The sequence below is a fragment of the Monodon monoceros genome, unplaced genomic scaffold (genome assembly GCF_005190385.1).
Source record: "Monodon monoceros isolate NGI ecotype Baffin Bay Population unplaced genomic scaffold, NGI_Narwhal_1 Super_Scaffold_18, whole genome shotgun sequence".
Classification (NCBI taxonomy): Eukaryota; Metazoa; Chordata; class Mammalia; order Artiodactyla; family Monodontidae; genus Monodon; species Monodon monoceros.
Genome location: NW_021703774.1, coordinates 113,800,389 through 113,828,016, shown reverse-complemented (window position 1 = coordinate 113,828,016; position 27,628 = coordinate 113,800,389). Strand labels below are relative to the sequence as shown.

At 41.6% G+C, this 27,628-nt stretch overlaps 1 protein-coding gene across 2 annotated transcripts in view; it reads left to right on the top strand.

Annotated features, from left to right (window-relative positions):
- AK5 (adenylate kinase 5) overlaps window positions 1–27,628 on the top strand; it is a 241,189-nt gene that overhangs the window by 165,800 nt on the left and 47,761 nt on the right. For both annotated transcript variants that reach the window (XM_029229922.1, XM_029229921.1), the window contains exons 9-10: window positions 7,867–7,909; window positions 10,099–10,143. In XM_029229922.1, the coding sequence (XP_029085755.1) occupies window positions 7,867–7,909; window positions 10,099–10,143 (88 nt within the window). The remainder of the gene's footprint in view (window positions 1–7,866; window positions 7,910–10,098; window positions 10,144–27,628) is intronic.

Genomic DNA, 27,628 nt, shown 5'->3' with positions numbered 1-27,628 from the left:
TAACAATACAGTTAAATGAGTTCATCCATGTTAAGTGCTCAGTAATGTGCCTGGCATGTAACAAGTGATCCAAAAATGTTACCTGCTCCTGTTGCTGTTATTACCATTCACAGATGCTCTGGGCCAAGCTACTGATGCACCTGGAGTTCGCTGATGCAGCAGTGACTGCAGAAGGCTCAGGGAGGAGGAGGGATGGGAGGAGAGGCAGAATGTAAACAAACTCAGGGTAAAGGGGAAGGCATTCCACGCTGGACAAACACAGAAGGCAGGTGTTCAGAGGCCAGATTAAACAGGTCAAGTTCTAGGAAAATGAACAGATTTATTTATCTCATGTAGGGTTTATCTTAACTAGCTTGGGCAAAGCAGCATGAACTTTATCCAAGTTGTAGATAGCAGCTGTAGATAGCAACTGCCCCGAAGTCTCTCCAAGTTCTCTGCTCCTGAACCCTTCCTGGGACTTGTAGAGACTTAAGCCCCATGGTCTCAAGTCTAGTGATTGCTTCTAGTGGAAAGAACACTTCTTTCGACCTGCCTCTTTGATTCCCAACTCCAGCCTGGAGATCATCTTTAGCTCCTCTTTGCTCTATGCTCCATGGCCACTAACTAACCCTGTCCCACTCCTCACTCAGCCTTACCCCCTAAAACCTCAAGGAACTGAAGACAGACACTGAAGTTGGAGAATAACGAAAGTGAGAGAAGTAGAGGCAAGGTCAGAGCTAGACTGTAGATGTATGGGTGGTCCATGGAAAGCTGTTTGTTGCATCTCTAATAGTGATAAGCACGAGGTACTTCAGGCCACCGAGGAAGCAGTGGGCACACCCGTGATGAGCAGAGGACTCAGAAGGAAGAGGAATCAGGAGGAGTTTGCAAGGAGCTCTTCCAACCCTCCACTTGCTCACCCCATGCAGATATGCCTTCTCCTAACCTTACTTCCTTTTTAAAGAAAGATGGTGGGACAAAGGATGATGAATGATTCTGTGCAATATTTTTCTCTCTGAAAAACACATGAAGACACATACAGTATGCTTTAATCTAGTAATCTGATTTTCCATTTTGCTGAGGCTATCTCATAAAGAGCCTATATCCTCATAGCATCTACAAAAGTACCCAAGACAGGCCAGTATGCTCTGTAGTTCCCAATGATTGACACTAAGCTTTGCCACTTTATTTCTGTTTCATAAGGAATCAGAAAACAAAAGTGGTAAAGGCCAAATAACTCTCCTTGGTAAGACTCTAGTCAGGTGTGACTTTATGGCCAACATTCACTTTAAATGAGATGAAATCAGAATGAGAACTTTGGTCCCTTCTTTAAACCACCAGCCTTGCAAAGCCCTAGGGCCAAATCTGGCACATGAAGCCGAGACCAAGTGTTTCCTCCGTACTCTTCCAGCAATGAGTTGAGTTGGACGTATTTTTAAGATGATGAAAACAGGAACTTACAGGAAAACATCAGGGAAAAACTTCTTTCTTTAAAATTTCTCATTAGAGACACAAACATTTCAATTTATACCTAAAAGAAGAAAATTATCATTCCTCCTCAAGAACTAGATGTGTAAACCACTATTTAAAGTAGTTCATGTAGAGAACCTGCAATTTAATAAGATGAGGAAAAGGCTAGCCTAGCATCCCCTATATTTTTTTCCTCCCTGTTTACTCAATTATACAAGTACTTCCACAGCAAGACCTCTAATTGTGTAGACTTCAGTGAAAGAGAAATGGAACTTGCTGTAAAATAAATTATTGGGTGTAATTAAATTACATACCACTTCCCACACTTTTTTTTTTAATTGCCCATTACTTTAAATGAAAACATTTTTAGAAAAGGACTGTAAACACTCAAAGCATTTCTCAAGGACCGTTCTCCCTTCTTCCTGCTGATACAATGTAGGCATTGTTCCATTTTCCAATATTCTCCTGCTGAAGATCTGAGGAATTTCAAAACTTCATTCACCAGTAAAACTTGAGAGTTCCATTTTCAAATCACTTGCTGAGCAGGATCCAGCTTCAGTCCCTCTTTTAGCAGATGAATCCATCTTCATCTCTATTCATGTGACACCATGAGCGTTCCCTACCCTGCTGTGGTGCAGTCGCTCGATACACTCTGTCCTCCTGCACTTGACACACAGACAAGTCATCACCCTCCTTCTGGGGCAGCAGGAGAGGTGTTTAGAACCCGAGCCTGGGGATCAGGAAACCCCACTGGCTGGAGCATTCTGCACAAGTCACATAAGCTTTCTGAGCCTGAGTTTCCCCATCTGAAATATGGGAAATAGCAAACCTGCCTGCCTGCTAGTGTTTTCTGGAGGACCAGATGAAATCACACATATTGCAAACACTCCAAATGTTACCCAAAGAGCAGTTCCGATAACCTTTTTTTTTTTTTTTTTTTTGCGGCTATGCGGGCGTCTCACTGCTGTGGCCTCTCCCGTTGCGGAGCACAGGCTCCGGACGCGCAGGCTCAGCGGCCATGGCTCACGGGCCCAGCCGCTCCGCGGCATGTGGGATCTTCCCGGAGCGGGGCACGAACCCTTGTCCCCTGCATCGGCAGGCGGACTCTCAACCACTGCGCCACCAGGGAAACCCCCCGATAACCATTTTTAAAATTGTTTATGTGAGATGTTTTGCTGTTTTTGTTCCTTAACAGGCATAAAGAAAGAGAATCCAAAAATCTCATTTTCAGGCTCCAAAATGGGGAAATGGTACTGTTTTATTTGTTCCTTTTTACTTATTCTTCTTTCCTGTTAAGATTCTGGTTCTCAGTAAAGATGAACCCTTCTGAGAACTGCAGGAACTTTTGCATCTCAACCCCAGCCCTACTTCCCTGCTATTGCTTCTTATAATCAGAGATAGTGTCTTTAGACAAACTTAAATAGAAAATCCTCATATGCTAGCATTTCATGGGTCATGATTCTCCAGAATTTGGATGATCTGCTTAGTACTAGTTGAAGTAAGAAAAAGTTAGAAAACACTGCTCCTCACATTGTCTCAGAAACTACAGAATCTCTTTGAAATCAATTTTTTTTGGATTTTGAAAAGAAATTAAAAATGGATTGTTATCTGTGCTCAGTGCCAGAGAAAGAAAATAGTTTTTTCTTTGCAGTATTTGTGAATTTTAGGGCCAAAAATTAATCTTTGCTGTGACATTTTATTATTATATAAAGCCTCTTTCTCATAATCCCACTTGAAGCTATACACATTTTTTATGCCATGAAACACACACACTGGTTTGTTTGTTTTAATTTATTTTTTGGCTGCATTGGGTCTTCATTGCTGCGCATGGGCTTTCTCTAGTTGTGGCGAGCGGGGGCTACTCTTCGTTGCGGTGCGTGGGCTTCTCACTGCGGAGGCTTCTCTTGTTGCAGAGTATGGCCTCTAGGTGCATGGCCTTCAGTAGTTGTGGCTCGCGGGCTCTAGAGCGCAAGCTCAGTAGCTGTGGCACAGGGGCTTAGTTGCTCCGCGGCATGTGGGATCTTCCCAAACCAGGGATTGAACCCGTGTCCCCTGCATTGGCAGCAGATTCTTAACCACTGTGCCACCAGGGACATCCACACACACACTGTTTAATACAAACGAGAACTAGGAAAACACTCCCAAAATGACCTACTACTTCCCTCTCTTTCCCAGGGGAGGTTTTGTTTTGTGGTCCCCAAAAGGATTTTAAAAATCAACACCATCTACTCAAGGAGGGGCAGTAGAGGATCTGATGACTGCCCCCCCCCCACATAACAGTAAGAGGATGCTGATGAGGAAATGTAGCTTGGTATCAGGGCACTGAGGTCAGTCCTCAGCCCAGCTCTGCGCGCAGTGGAAGCTCAGATACATCCCAATCCAGTGGTACAACAGAACTTTAGTTACATCATTCCTATCAGGGTTGCAGCAAGGATACAGTAAGATCATATCTGTAGAAATGCTGCCAGAGCTGTAAAGCACTGCTTAAGTGTCAGCTTCATGTTATGACATGATCTGCTTGTGACAGGGCCGCTGGTCCCGTAACCAGGAGCAGATGCTGTGGTGACATCAAAGCAGGATGAAGAACTTCACCATAGATGGTGAACCATCTATGAAGCTATGCTGTTTTGATCTTGCCCACCAAAACTTCAATAATTCAAGGCACTGGGAGCGACCAAACATCCATATCTCAAGGTGAAGATAATAGGACCTCTGATCCAAAAGGAAAACACAAACACATACCAATTAGCTGCTCTTCCTACAAAGAATACCAGAATCCAGCCTTGCAGAAGTAGTTGCTTGCCTACGGATCCACGCAGGGAAGTAGAGTTGAATGCAGGTTGCTTTTACTCTCCTACGGCTCTGGCTTGACTGGGAATGAGGGATAGAGAGCAAAACCAATCTGTAGTCCAAATCCAGCTTCCCCATAAAGCCACCAATCCTACCCTGAGGTTCTAAATGTGTTCAACAGGATTCTAGATTTCTCACCATCAACTACCAACATATTATCAAATACCGATCACACAAAAAAATGTGTCAACCTGAGTTGGGTTTAGGGGGGCTAGTGGTTTTGCTGCAGGCTTTCCTACCTTCGCCAGTATTAACAGCGTCATTGCAGGCTGTGTCTGGGTTCCAGACTAGTGAGTCACAAATGGCACTTACATAAATCTGTGCTTGTTTTTGTACTACCTCTCTTTGTAAGCTTCTTCATACTTGGTATGCCGCTTCATGCCCCGAAAGCCTAGTTTTACACTGCAGAAAGTCTTCTATGTCTCACTGTACCCACAAAGTCTAACCCCGCATTCAGACTTACAGGCAACAAAGGGCTTAGTGGATAGAGCAGCAACAAAGCAAAAGGCTGCAACCCCCAGAGGCACCCACAGGTACCCAGGGTGGAACTGGGTTGTTGGTGGGTTGTGTTTTCTCCAAGAATGCCTCACAGAAGATGCAGCTACAGTGGAACTGGATATAAACACCTTATCAGCCATTTCTCCAAGAAGCTTATCTAACATTTTGCACCTTATATAACTGACATTCTGAAATTAATGCCTCTTATGCAGAACACACCTAGCATTTGAAAAGAAAAAGAATTAGGGCCCCCGGAGGCTGTATGACATCTTTTCACCAAAACCAGAAGTGTTTGCCTTTCACTGGTTGTTTCATGTATGTGTGTGTGTTTAGATGTCAGATAAATTTTATCTACAAAAGATCAATTGTGAAGTTTATTGGGCATCACTGGAAAATAACACCCTGCAATCAAACATCCCATTCACCTGGGTTTTCATGTCAGTGAGTGCAGTGTAGCACTTTCCTGATGGAGAGTGTTTGACGGTTGCATCTATGCTCCAGAAACTTGTTCACTATCAATGCATTCATGGAAATGAAGCTGGGGATCATCTGAAGCACTTGGGCAAACAGAACAGAAGACTGTGAATAAGAGCTGTGGATAAAAGCAGGTCAGACTCAAGAAGCCAAATAAAGGTCAGGAAGGCCCTTTTATAACCTGGTGCATTGTTTTATGAATTCAGATTAACCCTGATCAAACTCCCAAGACATGATAGCCAGGTACAAGAAAGATCTGTTACAGTTTGGTCTATAAGGTGGGTGTAAGTCTGATAATTCAACAATAATATTAAAAATCGAGAGAAAAGACCTCATGGTTTCCTCTTTACGTTACCTGAATATATTCAATAGCTGTTTGACAAGCAATAAGCAGAGTCTGATTAAACGATTCTTTTCCAGCAAAGGCTACTGAGCCTCTTTCTATGTAGCTGCATCTTAGGCAAACATATTAATTGCTTCAAATAGGTCCCTGTCTCATGTGGGCTTCCCTAGAAGCAGAGGCTAAGATGGGGATTCTTTGCAAGTGTGTTATTGGGTGTGCTCTTGCGAGACAGGGAGAGACGCAGGATAGGGCAGGGGGAGAAGCCAGCTGGATATTAGCTTCAACTTGATCTCAAGGGGACCACTGGGGAACAACTTATACCAGAGTCATCCCAGCTTGAGGGAGGGACCAGACTCCTGTGTGCTCTTAGCAGCAGCTGGGGGATGGGTGTACCAGCCAGCTGAGCAGCAGGACACTAACAGGTCCACTATGGTAGCTAAGATGATGGGACTAAATCTCTAGGAGCCAGACTGTGTGGTAGGAGATGCAGTTCTCATCCCAACCCTGGCCTCACTAAGGACATGATGATATGGCCACGGGCCCCTCACATGGCCTCTGCAACTACCAATTTCCTCATCTGTAAAATGGGAGAGCAGGGGTGGTAGAGTTGGATTAGACGATCCCTGCACAATGTGAAATGCAATGATTTCAGTAAGGGTAGTGGGCGGAGGCTCACTGAGGAATAGTGGTTGTTTTCTTCTATTCATGGAAAGGAGTTAATTAATGTAAATGTGTCCCTGAATAACTAGTCCATTGAATACTCTTCCCTCACCTGGAATAGCTCTGGATACACAGGCAAATCTAGGAAGACAAGCAATAAAGTTGCCCTGAAGGCGTATGTTCTAAAAAAGGATGGCAAGGCTCTGTTTTCAAACAAAGTGCTTTTGTGGCAATTTACCTAAAGGGAGCATTAATACAACCAGGCAACCTCATTTAACTGACTCCTGTATCAAAGCAAATTAGAGGCAAGGGGCTGGAGTAAAGCATGAGCCAGAGGCTGTCCCTGAAAAACTACACAGCCTCTAGGGGGAGCAGTTTGGAAACATCTATCAAAATTATAAATACATTTATTCTTTGCCTGCACAGCACGCTCTCTGGGAATTTATCCTACAGGTATATATGTGTGAAATGACATTTATATGAGTTTATTCATTGTGCTACTTTTTCAAAAATAGTCCAAGATTGCGAACAACTCAATGGTCCATCAATAAAGAACTAGTTAAAAACAATAACAACTATGGTACCTTCCATACAGTGGAATACTGTATAACCCAAGAACATCTGTACAGGTACAGAAGGTTCTCCTGGATATATTGATTAGTGAAAAAGCAAAGGGAAGAACAGTATTATCAGATTAGTATGTATATTATAGACACATATGCATACATAATATGTTTGCTTCTTTCTGTGTAATGGAGGTAATAAGATCATATAGTTATACTCAAGTGTATCCATAGATATCTAGAAGTCAGTTTTTGTGTATCTGGAAAGATACCCCCCAAAAAACTTTTATGAGTGGTTATCTCTAAGGGATGAGGGAGTGAGAAAATGGGATGGATAGAGACATAGGTGGGAGTGAGAAATCTCACCAATGCCTTTTTACAGATTTCCTTTCTGGATTTTTTTCCCAACCATCATAGGTTTTTCTGTAAGGAAAAGGGAGGAGCTGTTTGATTAAAAAATAAAATGGAAATTTAAAAGGCAGGCATCAATCAAAGCTGGTCATTCCAACTTCCCTTATCTCATGCTTTCGTTCAGGGATTGGCAAACTGAGGCTGTTGGTTAAGTAGTGAGACCATGTGGCTCACAATGCTGAAAATGTTTACTATCTGGCCCTTTGCAGAAAGTTTGCCAAGTCCAGCTGTAAATCATGGAGTTGTTTGTAAAATAGCTGTACTCCTCCTATCAGTGAGCTTCAAGTACTTCTGTCAGTTTTGTCTTCTTTACGTCAGCTTTTCTGACCACAGAGAGTTATGCACCAAGGAAAAAGGCAGGATATTGCACCTGTTACAAAGAGCATGAACTCTGGGGACAGACAGCCCAGGTTTAAATCTGGGCTTTGTCCCTCACGACTATGTGGCCTTGGGCAACTAACTTCTTGAACTCAGTATGGTTTTCATCTGTAAAAGCTGGGTAATAATGGTACCTCCTTCACAGAGTCGTTTGGAAGGTTAAGTATGTTAATGCTGGCAAGAAGTTTAGTACAATGCCTGTTAGTATTATCATCTAATATTTTCATTTTTTATAAACAGGGTGATGACCAGTTAAATGTGTTTGAAGAAGACACCATAGGAGGTGAGCTTTCTTTACTGATCAGACCAAAGTTGTCATTTTAGTAGCTCTGAGCATGTCTTTTTTTATTAAACACCACTAAGAGATAACAATCTACCAACAGCTTGTACTTTTCCCTTAGCCAGGGAACATGATTAAGATTGGGACTCTTTGGATCTCTCCCCTTTTGGTCCACGTAAAGAATCAAAGGGACGCCTTACTAAGAGATGCATTTCCTCACTGCCCAGAGAACATGAGCCCCAAGACGCTCAGTGAAGAGAGGATGCTCTGGTTAAAATGTTTGGAAAACACAATACCCAATCCCCTTTGGAAGATTCACATATATAAGAGCACAGCAAGACTCCCACATGTCCTGTAGGAAAGAGAGCTGGCTATCTTTAATTCACCATTCTTCAAATTTTATTGGAACACAAAAGTCTTTTTCCTGCATCGTGGTTACTACTCTGCAGTGTACCATTGGGATGCAACTTAAGAAACACCTAAATTATGCTGCTTCATAATTTTGTCATGTTAAAAGTCTTGCCAAAACTAAAAAAATCCAACCATAATTAGCTACACATGGAACTGAAAATAGATAAAATTATGTGAATTTGAGTTTGTCCAGAAAAAGATAAGTTTCATGATTGCCCTAGAAAAAAAATACCTGCTATCATTTCCACTCTGTGATAACTGTTGTTATAATTATGGTCCGTGGAAATATATTTACATTGACTGGGAGCATATACAAGTAAGTGAATTGGCTTTCTAAATAACCCCAGCTCTAATCCTGCTGCTCCATGAGCATGGGATAGTAGATAAAGTGTCATTTGATGATAATGGCAAGAGCAGGATGTAAAAATTGCAGTCACCAAATGACATAATGGTGACTCATGAGGAAAAGGCACATAAACATGAAGCAAGTGCAAATAATCAACTCAGCCCCAACTGGATGGGGATTGATTGATTGCTGAATAACGTTTCCTCTTTTCCTGGTTATAAAATTAACACACATTCATATGGAAATTTTTTTAAGGTAGAAAATAAGAGCCATCTAAGACCTTATGACCTCTGAATAATCATGGGTAACATTCTGGTTTATTTTATTGCAGTGTACTGTCTATATACCTATTTTTACCTAGTTGAGAATACATGTGTACGTACAAACATTATCTCCAATATTTTGTACCTATCATAACATAAGCATGTTCCCATGTCATTGAAAACTCTCTATAAACTTAATTTGTAATGACCACATTGTATGAATGTACTATCATTTTATGAATGTACCATCATTAATTTTTAAAAATAACTAGTCATTTTTAAAAAATAACTATTTTTTTAAACTGGAATAAGATAACCATACTAATACTAACAATAATAACCACCTTCCTAGATTGCAAATACATTAAATGTTGCTCAGCTTCATAAAAGTAAACTAGAAGAAAAAAGTAAACGAAGTATGGAGAACATGAGATGACCGTTTGGCTCCATGTGTTAAAAGCATCAATCTATCTGCCTTTAACAGAAAGCTCCAGATAATACTCGATTTTTCCAGTCAGCATGGGCTATTCTGTAAAGAGACTGAAGCATCTGTTTGATTTCAGAGAACGATAACAAAAAATCCTTTCATGTGAAAACCAAATGGTTCCAAAGACCCCCAAATTCACCTCTTTCCTCTGTTTCCAGCTCTTTTGCCTTATCTCCTTCTTCTTCTACCCCAACTCAATTCTTCATGCCCTATTCCCTCTCTCTCTCTCTCTCTCTTCTCTCTCTCTCTGTCGCTCTCTGTCTCTATCTCTCTCTGGTAGAGTTGGGCCTTTCACTCAACTAATAGTGGATTCCTGCAAAAATGTAGCATTGTGTATATAAGTGAACCATTTCATGACTACCTACTACATCACGTGACAACTGGAAATCTTTTAGGGCTCCTCAAACTCTGCAGAGTTTCACACTTTGCCAAAAATCCCTAATCATTCCTTTGCCTTAAAGCAGTGGTTCCCAAGATTCAGTTCTCACTCCCCACCTTCATGACTTTTGTTTTATCTCTATCCTATCTATTCTCTATATATTATATAGAATACTGTATATTATAATACATAATGTAATAGTATATATTATACTATACTATATAATACTATATACTATATAGTATAAAACCAGGGTTTCAATACAGTTTTTCTTTCTGTATAACTTAAATTATTCTTATTTTAAAGGTTTCACGGAAGATTTGAGAAAGTGTAAAATTATTTTCCTGATTGGTGAGTAACAGCCCTCAAATTTTCAACTGTAATTGCTAATAATAACCATGTGGTAAGGAAAAAAGACTACTCATTTCTCAACCTGTTTTGAAGTCTTGGCCCTTTTTTAGTCAAGATTACACCCCCGAGGCTTCCAGATCATTCCTTTCATTTATACAGTTTTATATTACTTTGGCTTTGTATCTTTTCAGCATAGACAAAGCAGGACTCTAAGGAATATCAAACTCCTGAGTTTAGCTCTATGATAATAAAATGCATTATAATCCCACGGGTAAAAGGATGCCTATGTCTATTAAAATCTAACACCTTTTCTGTTTGAACAATGACCTGCTCCTCCCTAAACTAAATATGTCAGTAACCACATATTCAAGTATACCTTAATAACCATACCCTGCATTCCATACAGCTAGCAACAAAAACAATCTTGTTTGTTTTATGCCCTAGTGCAAAGAAACTCATTGGGAAATAAATTGTGGGACAAAATTCATTTCGGGTTAACCAGCATTTTCTGAGCACCTATTATGTTCCAAGTTATCTCGTTTAATCCTTTCACAGTCTTATAGGTTGGCAGTCTATCCCTATTATATATCTATTACACAGACAAGAAAAGCGAGCCTCAGAAGGTTAAGCAACTTGTCCAAGGTCACAGAGCTTATTAGTATGAGAACCAGATTTCCAGTTTTTCTCTTGGGAATAAATGGGACTAGTTGCACAGCAGTTAAAATTACATAGAATAGGACAAAATATCGTCAGATCACCTCCCAAAACTTAGTGCTTTTCCCTCTAGCTAGTCAAGTCTATAGAAAAGTTAATACACTCAATACTGTACATTTTTCAGAAAATACCTATTTATATTCAGAAATAATGAAAAGGTCCACACCTCCTCAATGAGTGGGAAAAAGAATGGTTATCAGCACCCTAGAAATATACTCAGATATACTTAGAATCTTGCACCCTAAAGTCAGTATTCTTCCTTGGAAATCTTTCAGTAAACCTCCCTCATTGTCAGATGAAGAAACTGAGTCACAGAGAATTTAAGGGGTTTGAAGCAGGTCATTCAAACAACTGGTGGCAGAGAGGAGACCAGGGTCCGTGGCTGTGGTTCCCCATTTCCAGGCCTTCCTCACCCCACAACTGAGTTATGTGGGTTGTCACCCTAGACGGTCCCCCACATTTAATCATCCACCAACTACTTACTGAATATTGGACCCATGCTGGGCAGTGAGCAGGGATCAGAGAGTTTCCATCTTAGAGGAAAAGGAGAACTAATCAGGTTATTATCACAAACCTTGAAAAGCATTGGGAAGGAAATGAGCTGAAACAGCGAACAAGCAGGGTGAAGTGTTTGGGGTAAAAATGGGTGATCAGGGAAGGCCCTCTGAAAGCGACATTTAAGCAGGGAACTAAAGGACAAGATGGATGACTGAAGGGATTAGTGGCAGGTGAGAGGAAGACGAAGTCTAGCCAAAGTGAACAGCGTGTCTAAGCAGTGAGGATTCTTGAGCTCAACTGAGCTCTGTTTCTGACCTGCTTGTCTCTAGTTGACCTTAGCCTTGGGAACTGGATGGACAATTGCCTCACTTAGTTTACATTCTTTTCAGAAAGTAAAAGTACATTATGTCTACTCCTTACCAAAAAGAAACTCATCATCATAATTTCAAAGAATATTTCCCTTTCCGCACAAATTTTAATCAATTATCTTGGCATCTAGAGTATACACAATAAATTATACTTTCTGTCCAGCTTTTATCTTAGAGGCCAAATTAGGAAAAGGGGAAACTCTTTAAACTTGAAGTTCAGGAATCCAAAGAATGAGGCTTTATTATCACATAGCAATCTGTGTTTTTAATAATGTGGTCCAAAAAAAAGCTTTTTAAAATAGTACAGCATGTTTTGTGGTGGTTGTTATTGTCTCTAAGAATAATATTATTTCAGATTTACCCATTGTTTGACACCATACTTGAATTTTGAGTGTATTTTCAAATATTGCTTCTATCTAGCCAGGCCTAAAGATCTCAGCTCACCTGTTACTAAGCCCTGTGCCCTTCAGAAGGTGAAATAGCACAATATAAAATCTGGCATCAAGACTTCCCTGGTGATCCAGTGGTTGAGATACCACGCTTCCGATGCAGGGGATGCAGGTTTGATCCTTGGTTGGGGAACTAAGATCCCACATGCCATGCAGTATGGCCAAGAAAAAAAAAAAGTCTGTCACCAGACAAACCTTAAGACCCTCCAGGGTCCACAGACCACACTAAAAACTGCCGCTCTGAATAAAGGTTTTCTTTTTTTTTATATCAACCAGACTGTCCTGTACTTCAACTTGTTAGTCAGTCACTATTCTAGAAAAGAAGGATTTCAGCTTACTGTTTGGGCCATGTACAAAGCAACTGCAATGAGAAGGAAAATGATGGTTCTCCTTCTAGGCTATTTACTGGATTCTGCTTGAAAATTAAGGCTTTAGTTCTAAATATACTTAAGCCTTGAACAGCATGGGTTTGAACTGCACGGGTCCACTTATACGCTGATTTTTTTCAATAATAAATACTACAGTACTACCCGGTCCAGGTTGGTTAAATCCACGGATTCAGAACCATGTATCAGCAGGAACCAAGTATTCAGAGAGCTGGCTATAAGTCATACATGGATTTTCAATTGCAGGGAGGGTTCGCACCCCTAAGCCCCGCATTGTTCAAGGATCAACTGTACTTTCTCGACAGATGGCAGGATGGTATTTTGAGGCTGTATTATTGCAGGTCAATTTGAAGCTCATAAAAATACTCGGGCTGTCGTCGACACACCCATAGCAGTTATGATGAGCTTTAACCACCACAGTCAGCTGATTTCAGTAAAGTAAGTGTGGTTTTGTCTATATGAGAAGATGGCTGAATTTTTCATTTTTCAAATTATTGTCCTGACAGCTACCAAGACAGGTGGGGTTGTAGTATTAGCCAGAACCTAGGTTGACATCTTCACTGTTAGTCTTAAGATAATAATATTAATATTCCTAAAGTATCCTGGTTTAAAGTCTCCTGGTTCCCTTTTGCCCACAGAAGGGTCCAACTCCTTAGTCTGGCCTCCAAAGCTCTCTCCCTACTGGCCTCAACGTGTCTTCCCCTTTTCCCACACAGGAGTCTTCAGCCCCAACCTCACCTGCACCATTATTATCTCTTGAACTTTCCTCTGCTTTTGCCAGTCCTCTCACCTGAAATGTCTTCTCCCCTGACTAATCATGCCCCAAGGTCAGGTTTAATTCTTAGGTCTCTGTGCGGTCTTCTCTGATCTCCAGCCTTCCTCCGCTGTGCTTCTCTATCCCTGTGTCTGCATCACTCATTTAGATGCCCCAGAATGACTAGAACAACAAATATTGTTGGAATAATGAATTCTTTAGGAAGCAGTGTGGTCAGTTTCCGTAACAACTGAAATAGCAGTTGGAATTCCTGGACCAGAACTGACAGGCTGCTTCTGCCAGGATGGTTTTCAGGTTAACTATGAACCTAACCAGACGCTTCTTACGCCATGTGGCTGCTGCCTTCTCACGGAGAACAAGCCACACAACTCCTCCCCATTCCAAGCTGCTGCTTTTTCTTCCTCATTTGCAAAATAGTTTTAATTGGGGACAAATAATTGCACTGACTGCCCTCTGAGTCGAAAAAATGTTCGGAGAAAGTGTACCGTCTGGATCAGAGGGAAAAATGACAAGGATGGACCTAGTTGGCCCTTTGAATGTTGTTGTGAAAATTATTGCCTCTCTGTTCATGAAGAAGGCAGCTCAGTAGCTATTTATAGAGAAATGCCTTCCAAAGAACAGATAAGATATCTCACAGGATAGGGCCTGGTGATCAAAAGGATTGAAAAGGGTTCTATGGTTGTTCACAAACAAGATGTAAGAACTGTGTTGGGGACTCCCCTGGTGGCGCAGTGGTTAAGAATACGCTTGCCAAGGCAGGGGACACGGGTTCGAGCCCTGGTCCGGGAAGATCTCACATGCCGTGGAGCAACTAAGCCCGTGCGTCACAACTACCGAGCCTGTGCTCTAGAGCCCGCGAGCCACAACTACTGAGCCTGTGAGCCACAACTACTGAAGCCCATGCGCCTAGAGCCCGTGCTCCACAACAAGAGAAGCCACTGTCGTAAGAAGCCCACGCACCGCAACGAAGAGTTGCCTCTGCTCGCCACAACTAGAGAAAGCCCGCACACAGCAATGAAGACCCAACGCAGCCAAGAATTAATTAATTGATAAATTAAAAAGAAAAAAAAAGAAGAACTGTGCTGATGTACAAGACTGGGTCACAATCGTTGCCGAAAACAGAAAATTATTTGGAAAATGCAAAAATATCTTAAAGAGCCCCGTGACATCCCATTAACAGGCTCCTACAGTTTTTCACAACCTTTTCTGGTACATTTCTTTCCTTTTTTCTTTTTTTAAATCTCTTGATCATTATCTTGCTATTATCCATCTATTTTGGCTTCTTTTTCCCTTCTCTGCTTTTCATGGCCTGCCTATCCCCCAAATGTAACATAACCTGAATTCCCATTAATTCCTATCCAAAGCCTTGGTAGAAGTTCTTCAGTTTGGAAAATCATCTGACTTTACAGGAGAAGTGTGAGACTAATGGCATAATGATCAAGACATCATTCAATGGCTGTAGCTTTCAGTGTAGCAGGAACACAGAGGGCCTTGTGTACCTTGGCATTGGTGCTGAACTACCGCTTTTAACTAGTAAGCTTTGGGAGGTACTTGTATAATATTTTGTGTTATTCTGTGCATTTTTTCACCACCGCACAACTAGTCCTATTTATTTCCTGGAGGAAAACTAAAGAAATGAGAATTTTTGCTTAAAACCCAATATCTCAATGCCTGTCATTATTTTATTAAGGTCTATTGTCATTTCATAGTTGTCCTGTTATTAAAGAACTATGAATAAATCTAATTTTTAGAGAGTATTTCCTTGGAGATCAGGTTAAACATTTTTGGTGGAATTGACTCATGTATTTGGTCAAATTACAAATGAAAATGAAATCTGATTGTTTTAACTTGATGTAGCTATAATAGAAGCCAATGTTTATTGAACACTTACACAGCAGGCACTGTACAAAATGCTTTATAATGTTATCTTACTTAATGTATCTGCCTATGGAGTATTATCGCCATCATATTTTTCAAGTAAGACGTCAGAGAGTTAAGTAATTTACTAGTAAATGATGGATCCAGGGCTTGAAAGTTTGGATTTTATCATTAGCAAAGATGCTGCCAGTTGTTTTCCTTGAAGTGACAGGCTCACTTTATTACTTTTCAAGAAAATGTTTGCCAGATACTCAAGTCTGAAAAACCATAGTTTTATCTGTTATCCAGTCTTTCAGAAGGTAAAAATGATGTTCAACTAAAAAACAGCTAGTTCAACAACTCAAACGATCACACAGTGCTTTTCTTGAGAAAAACATTAAATGTACCTGGCTGTGCTGAAGTTCCTTACGCATCTTCCCATTTTGTCTCACAAAATATTACAATAATATGTACTTAAGGTCAAAATTAAACTTTTTCATTGCTTCATCAAGAGCATTCTTAAGTAACAATGGCATTGTTTTCTTCTTTCTTTCTTTCTCTCTTTCTTTCTTTCTTTTTTTCTGTGAGTTCATGGTGGTGAAGAATACTAGAATAATTGGCTTTGATTGGCACCACAGGTTTACAGCCATTGCTTTTGCACCATCAGTGAAAAGCAAATAACCTCTTAGTATTGTAATCAAAATAGGGGACCGGAGTCTGTGGACCACACTATGAGAACTCTAGGGTTAATTAGATTTGGGGGTGTGTTTTTTGGGCAGCTATAAGAAACCCCAGACTTAGCGTTTGGGAGATCTTGGAGGGAAAAAGTCCCTTGTGCCTTGTTTTCACTTGTCCTTTCAAAAGCAAATAACCGGGACTTCCCTGTTGGCACAGTGGTTAAGAATCTGCCTGCCATTGCAGGGGACACAGGTTCAATCCCTGGTCCAGGAAGATCCCACATGCTGCAGAGCAACTAAACTGGTGTGCCACAACTACTGAGCCCGTGTGCCACAACTACTGAGCCCACGTGCCTAGAGCCTGTGCTCCGCAACAAGAGAACCCACCGCAATGAGAAGCCCGTGCACCGCAATGAAGAGTAGCCCCTGCTCACCGAAACTAGAGAAAGCCCGAGCGCAGCAATGAGGACCCAAAGCAGCCAAAGATAAATAAATAAATAAATAAATTTTTTTTAAAAAAGCAAATAATCTCACAAATGTGAGGAAGCAGTTAGGGGAAAGGGGTGCATCTACCAAAAGTCCCTGTTTCTCTGGGGGCTCCTGTGGGCCTGGAAAAGTTCTGAATGCTTCTCTATACCCTGTGGTGCAAGGGATGCCTGAAAGGAAAGTCTGGGTGCTAGTCAGAACTGGCAAAGAGAAATGCATCTGGAGGACCGGGAGGAGACTCCAGAAAAGGGGCTGAATGGAAGGTGGAAGGGACACACCCCGGGGAACCAACAGCACCGGGAAGACCAGGACTGAAGGAAGGGTGAAGAAAACCCTCCAGGTGGGTGACAGCCCTGACTTGGAAACTGAACTTCGAGTTTGTCTAAGTCCACTTGGGCTAACAAAATACCATAGACTAAAAAACAGAAATTTATTTCTCACTGTTCTAGAGACAGGAAGTCTAAGATCAAAGCACCGACAGACTCAGTGACTGGTGAGAACCCGTTCCTGGTTCCTATACAGCCATCTTCTCACTGTGCCCTCACATGGTGGAAGGGGCTAGAGAGCTCTCTGGGGCCTCTTTTATAAGGACACTAATCTTATTCATGGGGTCTCCACCCTCGTGACCCACGCACCTCCCAAAGGCCCCACCTCCTAATACCATCACAGTAGACTTTAGGATTTAACATAGGAATTGCGGGGGGGGGGGGGGGGGGGACACAAAGAACTGGACTATCAGGGTTATCAAAAATGATTGGATTAGGCTAAGAAAACCCAGCCTAGACTTGGTTGTTTCCACTATGAAAAGAAAACAGGCAGCTCATGAGCTAGGCTGAGTTCACATAGAGAAATAAGTTTCCATCTGACTCCAAAGCCTGTGGCTTGCCCTAACTGTGAAACATCATCCCTGCTCTAGACACAGCCGCGTGATTGCCACGGCTCTTTCTCCCCTGAAGGGGTGCAGTTACTAAGGGCCCCTTTGGCACTCACCCTGGCCGATACCTGTTTTTCAAAGTCCAGGCCATTCAGGATGGAAGTAACGGGAGACACACTGGAAAGACCAAGACAATCTCAAATATATTTACAAAACAATGGGATATCTTCTAACGTTGGAGAAATGCAGGCATTGTGTGCTGACTATGAACCTACTTAATTACATAAATCTTTTCACTGCAAAAAGCTCTACGTATGTTTGACTAGAACAAAACACTTTCTTCATTTATACAGACCAAATTAATAAACCTTTATCAAGGGCTCACTATGCTTAAAGAACTGTGAGGTTCAAAAAGACATTAAACAATCCTTGGAACACTGCATGACATGGCAGAGGGGATTTTTTTCTCCATGTTTTTAAAAATTATTTCCTCAAAGAAAAGAATGTTGCTGAGTTAAGTCACCCAGAAGGGCAAATTATTGCTAAAAAGAAAAGAGCACAAGTGAGTAAGTTTTACCAGGTAAAGTGTCTTCCTACCCATTTGTTGAGCTCTTTTTGGAAATGCCATTAATTCACCAACAGAGTCACCTGGTGAAGTTTTAGGTGCTGAGCCTGTTCACTCAGTCAAGGCCACATCTCCAAGCTTGACTCACTGAAAGCCCCTTTTGCTTGTTCCAAGACCCATGAAGAATGATCACTGGACGCTGTCAGATGCTACAGACCCAAGACCCAGCACTGGAGATGAGAGAACACCCAAAATCTTATGTTTGTGTCCAAGCTCTGTGTGCCTTTGGACCAATCCCTTAGCCTCTCTATAACATAATTATTCTCCAGTTTGTGGGTCACCCACCCAAGAGTATGGGATTTGATTATATCTCTAGTCTGTCCCTCCTACCTATCTTGTGGTTCCGTCTTTATGTCTTTAGCTGTAGAGGATCTTTTCTAGCTGGTTTCAGTCTTTTTCAACAATGGTCATTCTTTAGATTGTGATTTTGGTGTGCTCACGACAGGAGGTGAGCTTAGGGTCCTTCTACTCTGCCATCTTGGTCACTCACCCCCTAGCCTCTCTGAATTTCTTTTAAATGGCAAAATAATGTTTGTCCTCTATTCACCCCAAGTTTGAATAGCCAATGAGTTGACATGTTGCGAACTGTTTTCCTAACTGGAAGCATGTACAGCAGAGACGTGGCCACAAGGAAATGAAGTGTGAAGACAACTGAATAAGCCAAAGTTCCCATCCTCTACCTCAAAAATGTTTATTTACCTCATAAGAATATTAAAACTGGCATATACTGGGGACTTACTGTGTTCCGTATACTGTGCCGTCTTTATACATATTATCTTATTTAATCATCAGACCAATCATCTGTACTCGTATACTTCCCCATTTTACAGATGAAGAAATGGAGGTCCAGAAAGGTTAAGTAAATTTCCTAAGGTTGCACAGTTAGTAAGTGACAGACTTAAGACTCAGACCAAATTTCTCAGACTTCAAAGCTCATGCTATCGAAGGGTATGTAAATATATAGTGAGGAGGCCAAAATCTAGGTGTGGTTGTGAGAATATGGTAGATGAGGGAAGGGCTTGCCATAATTCTTTGAATAAGTACCTCAATTTTCTATTTTACTTTGTTCCTGGATATTTAGCTATTGATGTCTGAAAACAATGACAAAATAATAAGACATCAAATGAGTATCAATGAAAAAGACCTCTGAGTGCCCCAGCTATGTCTCTCCCAGTTATGTGTAATTCCATATTAACTTCAAAAAAGGAAACAATTTGATCCCATATCTGAAGCATTACTGAACCCCTCCCAAAGCACATTGATTTCAGAATATATTGATACATTGCATCTTTTACTAAGACATATTGTGGGTACCTTTTTGTGAGCTTTACCAAAACTATTTCAGAAGGCCAAGGGCTGCAACTAGCAAATGTCTGAGGATGTGGTGCTGGGTGGATCTGAGGAAGCTTGGTGCTTCTGGTGCTTTCTTGTGGGTTGGATGGAGTACCCTGACTCCATATTGATCTCAAACGATGGCTTAGTATGGAGGTGGAGGAAAAATGGCCTGAGCTAAAGGATACATAGACTTTAAGGGGGCTGCTTAACTCCCCGAATGATAAATCTGTTCCCTTGCTGCTATATTAAATTCTTCCATTAGGTATATATTCTTTTGGGTTACTTTCATTAATTCATTTGGTACATTTTTTGAGTTTCTACTATATGTCAGCAAAGAGATAGACTTAAGTGTACAAAGAAAAAAGACAAGGCTACCTAATCTCAAGGGGCTCACGTTGTAGGGAGGGGACAAAGAAATGGTACAGCTGGTACATGCAATGGCAGAAGCATAGGTGATGGACAGAAAGATGAAGTGGGGACGTGAGGGTGGAGAGGGGAGAGTCAGAGCTGAGTCCTGAGGAAGAAAAGGAATTGGCGAAGTGCAAGTGGGAAGATGACTGGGGTGGGCCCACGCACAGAGAGGGAAAAAGTGTGCAAGAGGGAGCCCCAGAGGTGAGGGGGTGGGAAGTGGTGCGAGGCAGAGCTGGAGATGAGACAAGGTCTGGATCGTGACCAGGCTAAGAAATATGAACTTAATCCTGTAGCAGTGAGGAGCCGTCAGGGCTTTTCCTCAGTCACGTGTCATCTGATGCAGGTTTCAGAAAGAGCACCGTGACAGCAGGGAATGGGAGCCAAGGCTACGGTGGGGAGGTCAGTCCACAGGTCATCTGGATGGTCATACAGGTGAGGAACAAAGAGGCAGTCGAAAGGGAAAAGAGGAAACAGATCCAAGAGATTGTGGGGTGTAGAATCAACAGGCTTTATAGATCTAGGGCTTCCCTGGTGGCGCAGTGGTTGAGAGTCCGCCTGCCGATGCAGGGGACACGGGTTCGTGCCTCGGTCCGGGAAGATCCCACATGCCGCGGAGCGGCTGGGCCCGTGAGCCATGGCTGCTGAGCCTGCGCGTCCAGAGCCTGTGCTCCGCAACGGGAGACGCCACAACAGTAAGAGGCCCACATACTGCAAAAAAAAAAAAAAAAAAAAAAATCCACTGTGTGTACAGGTGAATGAGAAGAATTAGCATGACTCAGAAGTGGCTGGTTTAGACCACCGGGTGGACAGAGGTGCCATTCAAGGAGATAAGGAATGTGGGGTAGAAGTGGGTTTTGGGGAGCCATAAAGAGTTCAGTTCTAAACATTTCAAAACTGAGATGCTTCTGGGACATCCAGAGATAATGTCCATTCAACAAGAGGTTTTTGAGATCTGGTACCCAGAATACAAATTCTGGCTATAGACAGAGATGTAGAATTCACCACGATATCAATGGTAGGTGAGGACATGTATGTGGGAGAGATCACCCAGTGAGCTTGGGTAGAGGGAGGCTAGAGGAAAGCTGAGATCTGGAGGCTTGGAAACACCCATGCCAGAGCCGAAGGAGGAAAGAGAGGAAAGAAGAAAACAGGAGCAAATAGTGTCATAGAAGGCAAGGGAGGAGAGAGTTTTCATCCAGGGAAGTTTAAATAAAATGTAATGAAAAGTGTCTGTTGGGTTTAGCAGCCAAAGAGCTATTGGTAACTTTGGTAAAAGCAATTCCAGTGGAAAACGAGAAAGTAAAGCCAGTGGGTTTGGGGTGATTAAGAGGTAAGGGAATGAAGATGTACTCAATTCTAAGAGAAAGAAAAGACTTAGGGCAGTATCTAAAGGAAAAGGAAGCTCCAGAGTGAAATAGTTCTTAAATATAAGAGAGTCAAGCACATTTGTATAAATAGAGAGACAGTACAGAGTCTAGTTAAGAGTATGAACTACTTGAGTTCAAATCCCAGCTTTCCCATGTCCTAGCTGTGTGACCTTGGGCAACATCCTTACACTCACTCTTCCTCAGTTTCCTCATCTGTGACGTGGAAACAATGACAGTACCAAGGTCATAGGGTTGACGTGAGAATGAAATGAGTTAACACATGTCACAGCGCTCTTAGTAAATACTCAACAAGCAGTAGCCATCAGTATAACTACTGTATATTGAGTTAGGGGAGACAACCAATAAGAAAGAGAATATCTTGATAAAAGGGGGACGAAGATGGAATCAGAAGTTAATTGGAACCTACAGTTGGAACCCATCAGCAGCCATGACAGATGTTAAGAGATTGGTTAAATTCCTGTATCTGCTTCTGATGTGGTTCATTCAAATTAAACACTCCCTAAGGGATTGATTGTTAAATGAGGTGTTACCTAGAATAAGTGTGGTTGGCTAGGATCAGGGTGAGTTGAGGTGAGAAAGTATCTCTTAGACCTTTGGCTTAGGACTGCCTGTTGGCTGCCATTTCCTCTTGTGGACACATTCCTGAAGTTATTTACAACAACACAACAAGTTTTTACTCTGGGAGACCATATTTAGCCTTGAGGAACGAAGCAGAATAACAAGCCAGTGATTAAGGGGGCAGTGACTGTTTTGGCCTTTGGCCTTCCTATATGTAACATTCCCAAAGTATTTCCCTCTCATTTTGCTCCAAGCTCTAGGACCGAGAGTCTCAGAGCACCTTTTTAGCTATAAAAACATGTTCATTTGTTTATTTATTTATTTTTGGCTGCATTGGGTCCTTGTTGCTGCACGCGGGCTTTCTCTAGTTGCAGCGAGCAGGGGCTACTCTTCATTGCAGTGCACGGGCTTCTCACTGCGGTGGGTTCTCTTGTTGCAGAGCACAGGATCTAGGTACGCAGGCTTCAGTAGTTGTGGCTTGTGGGCTCAGTAGTTGTGGCGCACGGGCTCTAGAGCGCAGGCTCAGTAGTTGTGGCGCACTGGCTTAGTTGCTCTGCTGCACGTGGGATCTTCCCGGACCAGGGATTGAACCCGTGTTCCCTACATTGGCAGATGGATTCTTATCCACTGCATCACCAGGGGAGTCCCTTTTTAGCTGTAAATAAAATATATTTAAACCATCAGATGGTCAAGGCAATGAAGGACTCTTTCCTCGTAAGCGAATGCGGCTATTTTGCTTTAACGTGACAGGTTCCTGCGACCCAGTTGATATTTTCTTCCCATATTTTCTGGGGCACTCCTGATGGTCCTACCACTCCTCAAGGAACATCTTCTACCAGAAAGCTGATCACCATGTTCGCACCACACACCTCCCCAATGACCTTAGTTTAAAGGGGAAGGAACATATTTGGTCCAATTATATATTTCTCTGCTTGGACTAACTCCTGGAGTAAACACGTGGGAAGCTGGCATGGGCAGAGCAGCATGCAGAGCACAGTTGTGTTTTTCTTGGAAGTCCTCAGCTTGGTCTTGGGGGGGGCAAGCCCCCAGACTGTCCCTCATTCCAACATCTATTGTTGAGAATGGAAGAGAATGTTAAGCAGGGAGAAACCTGGCACTTAGTAGGTGTTCAGTATAAGTCTTTAGAATGAATGAATGAATGAGAAAGCAAGATGATGATGAGCTAAGATTAAGTTATTGTCCCCACGTTCCCCATGCTCAGCTGTGGTAAATAAAGACACGGTGTCAGAAATAACAGTATTAACCTGTCTTCTAATAACCATTTGGAGTCATAATTATAAGAGCAGAGGTTTTAAGTAAAACTATAAGGCTTGGCCATTTTTAAGAACCAGCTGTAACTAAGAGATTCTTCCTCTGGATGGGTCCTGAAAGAGCAATATGGACTCTTCACGAAGTCTTCCTGGCCCCTTCTCACCAAACAAAGACAAAAACAAATATGGCTTTTGCTGGGTAAGGTAGCATGTGGCTTCTGTATCAGAATCAAGTTCCAGTCACCACTATGTAGCTAGCATAGATGCCAGGAAGCATACAAAATACAAAACAAAGAACTAGCAAATATTCCATTGGTCGTACTGATTTCCAAGTGTCACCATCCTTCAGAGGAGGGAGTATGGACTGGAGTTCATATGTTGCTAAATTGTCATTAAAGATAGGAGAGCAAGAAAAAGCTGAACTATGCATCATCACTACAGTAAATATAAGGGAGAATTTTTAAAATTTTTAATGTCATCACCCCTCAAGGAGCTTATAATCTATTTGATGAAGCAAGGATTAATGCTTATGAAAACTTTAGAACCAATACAGGACAGGTAGACAAAGCTGCTATTCAGTGAGTGTTAGCAGGGATGAGGGGATGAAGAAAGCACAATGGCTGAATGGTTGGGAGCCCCTTTTTGGAGAAGCTGAGAACCAAGGGGAGCCTCAGCGAATGGGTGGGGACCCCTAAGTTTGGGAGAGGGTTGGGGAGATGGGGGGCTCCAAGAAGGGAAATTTTAAGTAAGGAACCAATCACAGTGGTAGGAGTATGCCCCTCCTGGCCCAGGAACAGAAAAGAAATGGCCAAATCACAGTAGCTCTGGATGCTGAGGAATGATGTAGTCAAAGAGATGTTGACCAAGGACCAGTCCAGGGCTGGTAAACAGGCGAGGAAGCACCAGGAGGGAAAAACTTCCCTTGATGAATCTGTCCGTATACCTCTCATATTTACCTTCTAGTTTTACAGGATTTTTTTTTTTATGTTCTCAGGGAAAATAGGGGTAGGAGGATGCAAACTTGGAAAAGGTTTGTGGGACTTCCCTGGTGGTCCAGTGGTTAAGAGTCTGCCTTCCAATGCAGGGGACGTGGGTTCAATCCCTGGTCGGGGAAAAGATCCCACATGACACGAGGCAACTAAGCCCGCATGCCACAACTACAGAGCCCACTCCCTCGAGCCCCCGCACAACTAGAGAGCCCGCACTCCACAGCTACTGAGCCTGCATGCCGCAACTACTGAGCCCGCACACTCTGGAGCCCGCGTGCCACAACTAAGAGCCCAGACACCGCAACTAAGACCCGACGCAGCCAAAAATAAAATAAAATAAATAAATTTTTTTTAAAAAAAGAAAGAAAGAAAGAAAAGGTTTGCATCTCCAGTACCTCAGACTGAACAAAAACAACTGGTTAGAGCCCTTGTTTTCAAGTCCTCTCCGAAGAAGGAAGAGCCCTAAATTAAAATGTTAACTCCAACACTGCACAACATCACTGGAGGGGACTATCCTTGGGCCCCAGTGGAGAGAACTGGCTGCATGTGCTTGGTCTCCCTGCAGGTGAGAGGGTCTCTTTCTGTTGCACAGCTACTGTCTTTAAGAAGGTCTTCCTAAGATCTAGTCAAAACCTGCTCTGTCAAAACTTCCGCTGTTTTGTTTAATCCCGCCCTGCAGAGCAGCACAGAACAAATCAGCTTCCTCTCCATCATTGTAGCCATTCAAATATTTGAAGACATGTATAACTTCCCTATGAGTCATGTTTTCATCTGATTAAGAACATCCAGCTTCTTCTGTTATTCTATAGGCTGTAAGCTCCTTGAGAGCTGGGCACTGTCTTATCCTTGTGCCCTCAATACTGAAATGCTGTATTGCTCGTGTGGATTCTCCATATTAACTTATGGAATGAATGCATAAATTCTAATTTCATCATTTTTCACCCCATCAGGTCTCTTGAACACATGTAGCCAAAATTTCTCCAGAATTTTTGTTTAAGGATTTTTCTTTTTACAAAATATTACATCTTCTTTCTAGAAAACATGTATCAACAACAACAAATCACCCAAAATCCCAAAGCCTGGGAGTGAATAGTATTAAGATTTTGACTTACATTCCTCTTAGATTTTTTTCTATGTATATATATTTTAAGTATATGTTTTTCATCAAAATGAGAGCATGAAACTTTGAAACCTACTTCTTATACTTAACAAGATATCATGGGCATCTTTCCAAGACTGTAAAACTGAATAAATGATTTAATTTTTTAAAGGTTCTTTTGTAACTGAACTGAAACAAAACAGAAAAGCACTTGGATCATAAGTGTTTAGCTTGATGGATTTTCACTAAGTGGACGCACGCATCTTACCAACACGCAGATCAAGAGATTAAACATAACCAGAATCCATGGTTCTGAAGAACCCAGGGGCAGGACAGGAATAAAGACGCAGATGTAGAGAATGGACTTGAGGACACGGGGAGGGGGAAGGGTAAGCTGGGAGCAAGTGAGAGAGTGACATGGACTCATATATACTACCAGATATAAAATAGATAGCTAGTGGGAAGCAGCCGCATAGCACAGGGAGATCAGCTCGGTGCTTTGTGACCACCTAGGAGGGGTGGGATAGGGAGGGTGGGAGGGAAACGCAAGAGGGAGGAGATGGGATGTATGTATATGTATAGCTGATTCACTTTGTTATAAAGCAGAAACTAACATACCATTGTAAAGCAATTATACTCCAATAAAGATGTTAAAAAAAAAAGCATAACCACAAAAATCCCAGAAGTGTCCCTGTGCCCTCTTCTATTCACTGCCCCCTGCAAAAAATGCCATAGATATTTTTGAACTTTATGTAAATGGGATCACACTGTATGTATTCGGTTTTATCTGTCTTCTTTCAATGCATCATTTTTTTTTTACATCTTTATTGGAGTATAATTGCTTTACAATGGTGTGCTAGTTTCTGCTTTATAACAAAGTGAATCAGTTATACATATACATATGTTCCCGTATCTCTTCCCTCTTGCGTCTCCCTCCCTCCCACCCTCCCTATCCCACCCCTCTAGGTGGTCACCAAGCACCGAGCTGATCTCCCTGTGCTATGCGGCTGCTTCCCACTAGCTATCTATTTTATGTTTGGTAGTGTATACATATCCATGCCACTCTCTCACTTTGTCACAGCTTACCCTTCCCCCTCCCCATATCCTCAAGTCCATTCTCTAGTAGGTCTGTGTCTTTATTCCTGTCTTACCCCTAAGTTCTTCATGACATTTTTTTTTCTTAAATTCCATATATATATGTTAGCATACAGTATTTGACTTTCTCTTTCTGACTTACTTCACTCTGTATGACAGACTCTAGGTCCATCCACCTCACTACAAATAACTTAATTTCGTTTCTTTTTATGGCTGAGTAATATTCCACTGTATATATGTGCCACATCTTCTTTATCCATTCATCCGATGATGGACACTTAGGTTGTTTCCATCTCCTAGCTATTGTAAATAGAGCTGCAATGAACATTTTGGTACATGACTCTTTTTAAATTATGGTTTTCTCAGGGTATATGCCCAGTAGTGGGATTGCTGGGTAATATGGTAGTTCTATTTGTAGTTTTTTAAGGAACCTCCATACTGTTCTCCATAGTGGCTGAACCAATTCACATTCCCACCAGCAGTGCAAGAGTGCTCCCTTTTCTCCACACCCTCTCCAGCATTTATTGTTTCTAGATTTTTTGATGATGGCCATTCTGACCTGTGTGAGATGATATCTCATTGTAGTTTTGATTTGCATTTCTCTAATGATTAATGATGTTGAGCATTCTTTCATGTGTTTGTTGGCAGTCTGTATATCTTCTTTGGAGAAATGTCTATTTAGGTCTTCTGCCCATTTTTGGATTGGGTTCTTTGTTTTTTTTGTTATTGAGCTGCATGAGCTGCTTGTAAATTTTGGAGATTAATCCTTTGTCAGTTGTTTCATTTGCAAATATTTTCTCCCATTCTGAGGGTTGTCTTTTGGTCTTGTTTATGATTTCCTTTGCTTTGCAAAAGCTTTGAAGTTTCATTAGGTCCCATTTGTTTATTTTTGTTTTTATTTCCATTTCTCTAGGAGGTGGGTCGAAAAGGATCTTGCTGTGATTTATGTCATAGAGTGTTCTGCCTATGTTTTCCTCTAAGAGTTTGATAGTTTCTGGCCTTACATTTAGGTCTTTAATCCATTTTGAGCTTATTTTTGTGTATGGTGTTAGGAATTGATCTAATCTCATACTTTTACATGTATCTGTCCAGTTTTCCCAGCACCACTTATTGAAGAGGCTGTCCTTTCTCCACTCTACATTCCTCAATGCATCATTTTAATGACCACATACTATTCCTTTGTATTGCTATATTATAATTTATTGAGTTTATTCCTATTGTCATGCACTTTTACTAAATTTTTTGCTTTCATTAAAAATGCTCTGAGTATCTATGTAACTAAAACATGATTTTCTCCCCTTAGGATAAATCCATTGACCTGAAAACTTTTAAAACTTTTGACTTATATTACCAAGTTGCCCTTTAGAAAGTTTACACCAATTTTATATTCTCATCACAGTGCATAAGACTTCCAGTTTCCATGGTATGGCCCAAAATTGAACACAAAACCCCAGATGGAATCCAACTAACATTCACTGCAAATGTCCCTAACCATCTTAAATATCCTCACTTCCTTTTACAGTACAAAAATAGACCGCAAGCACAAATATTCTCCAAGTTCCCTAACAAAGACAAAAACATAGAAGGGTAGTGTTGGAAAGGACCTTGGAATTTATCTAGTCCAACAAGC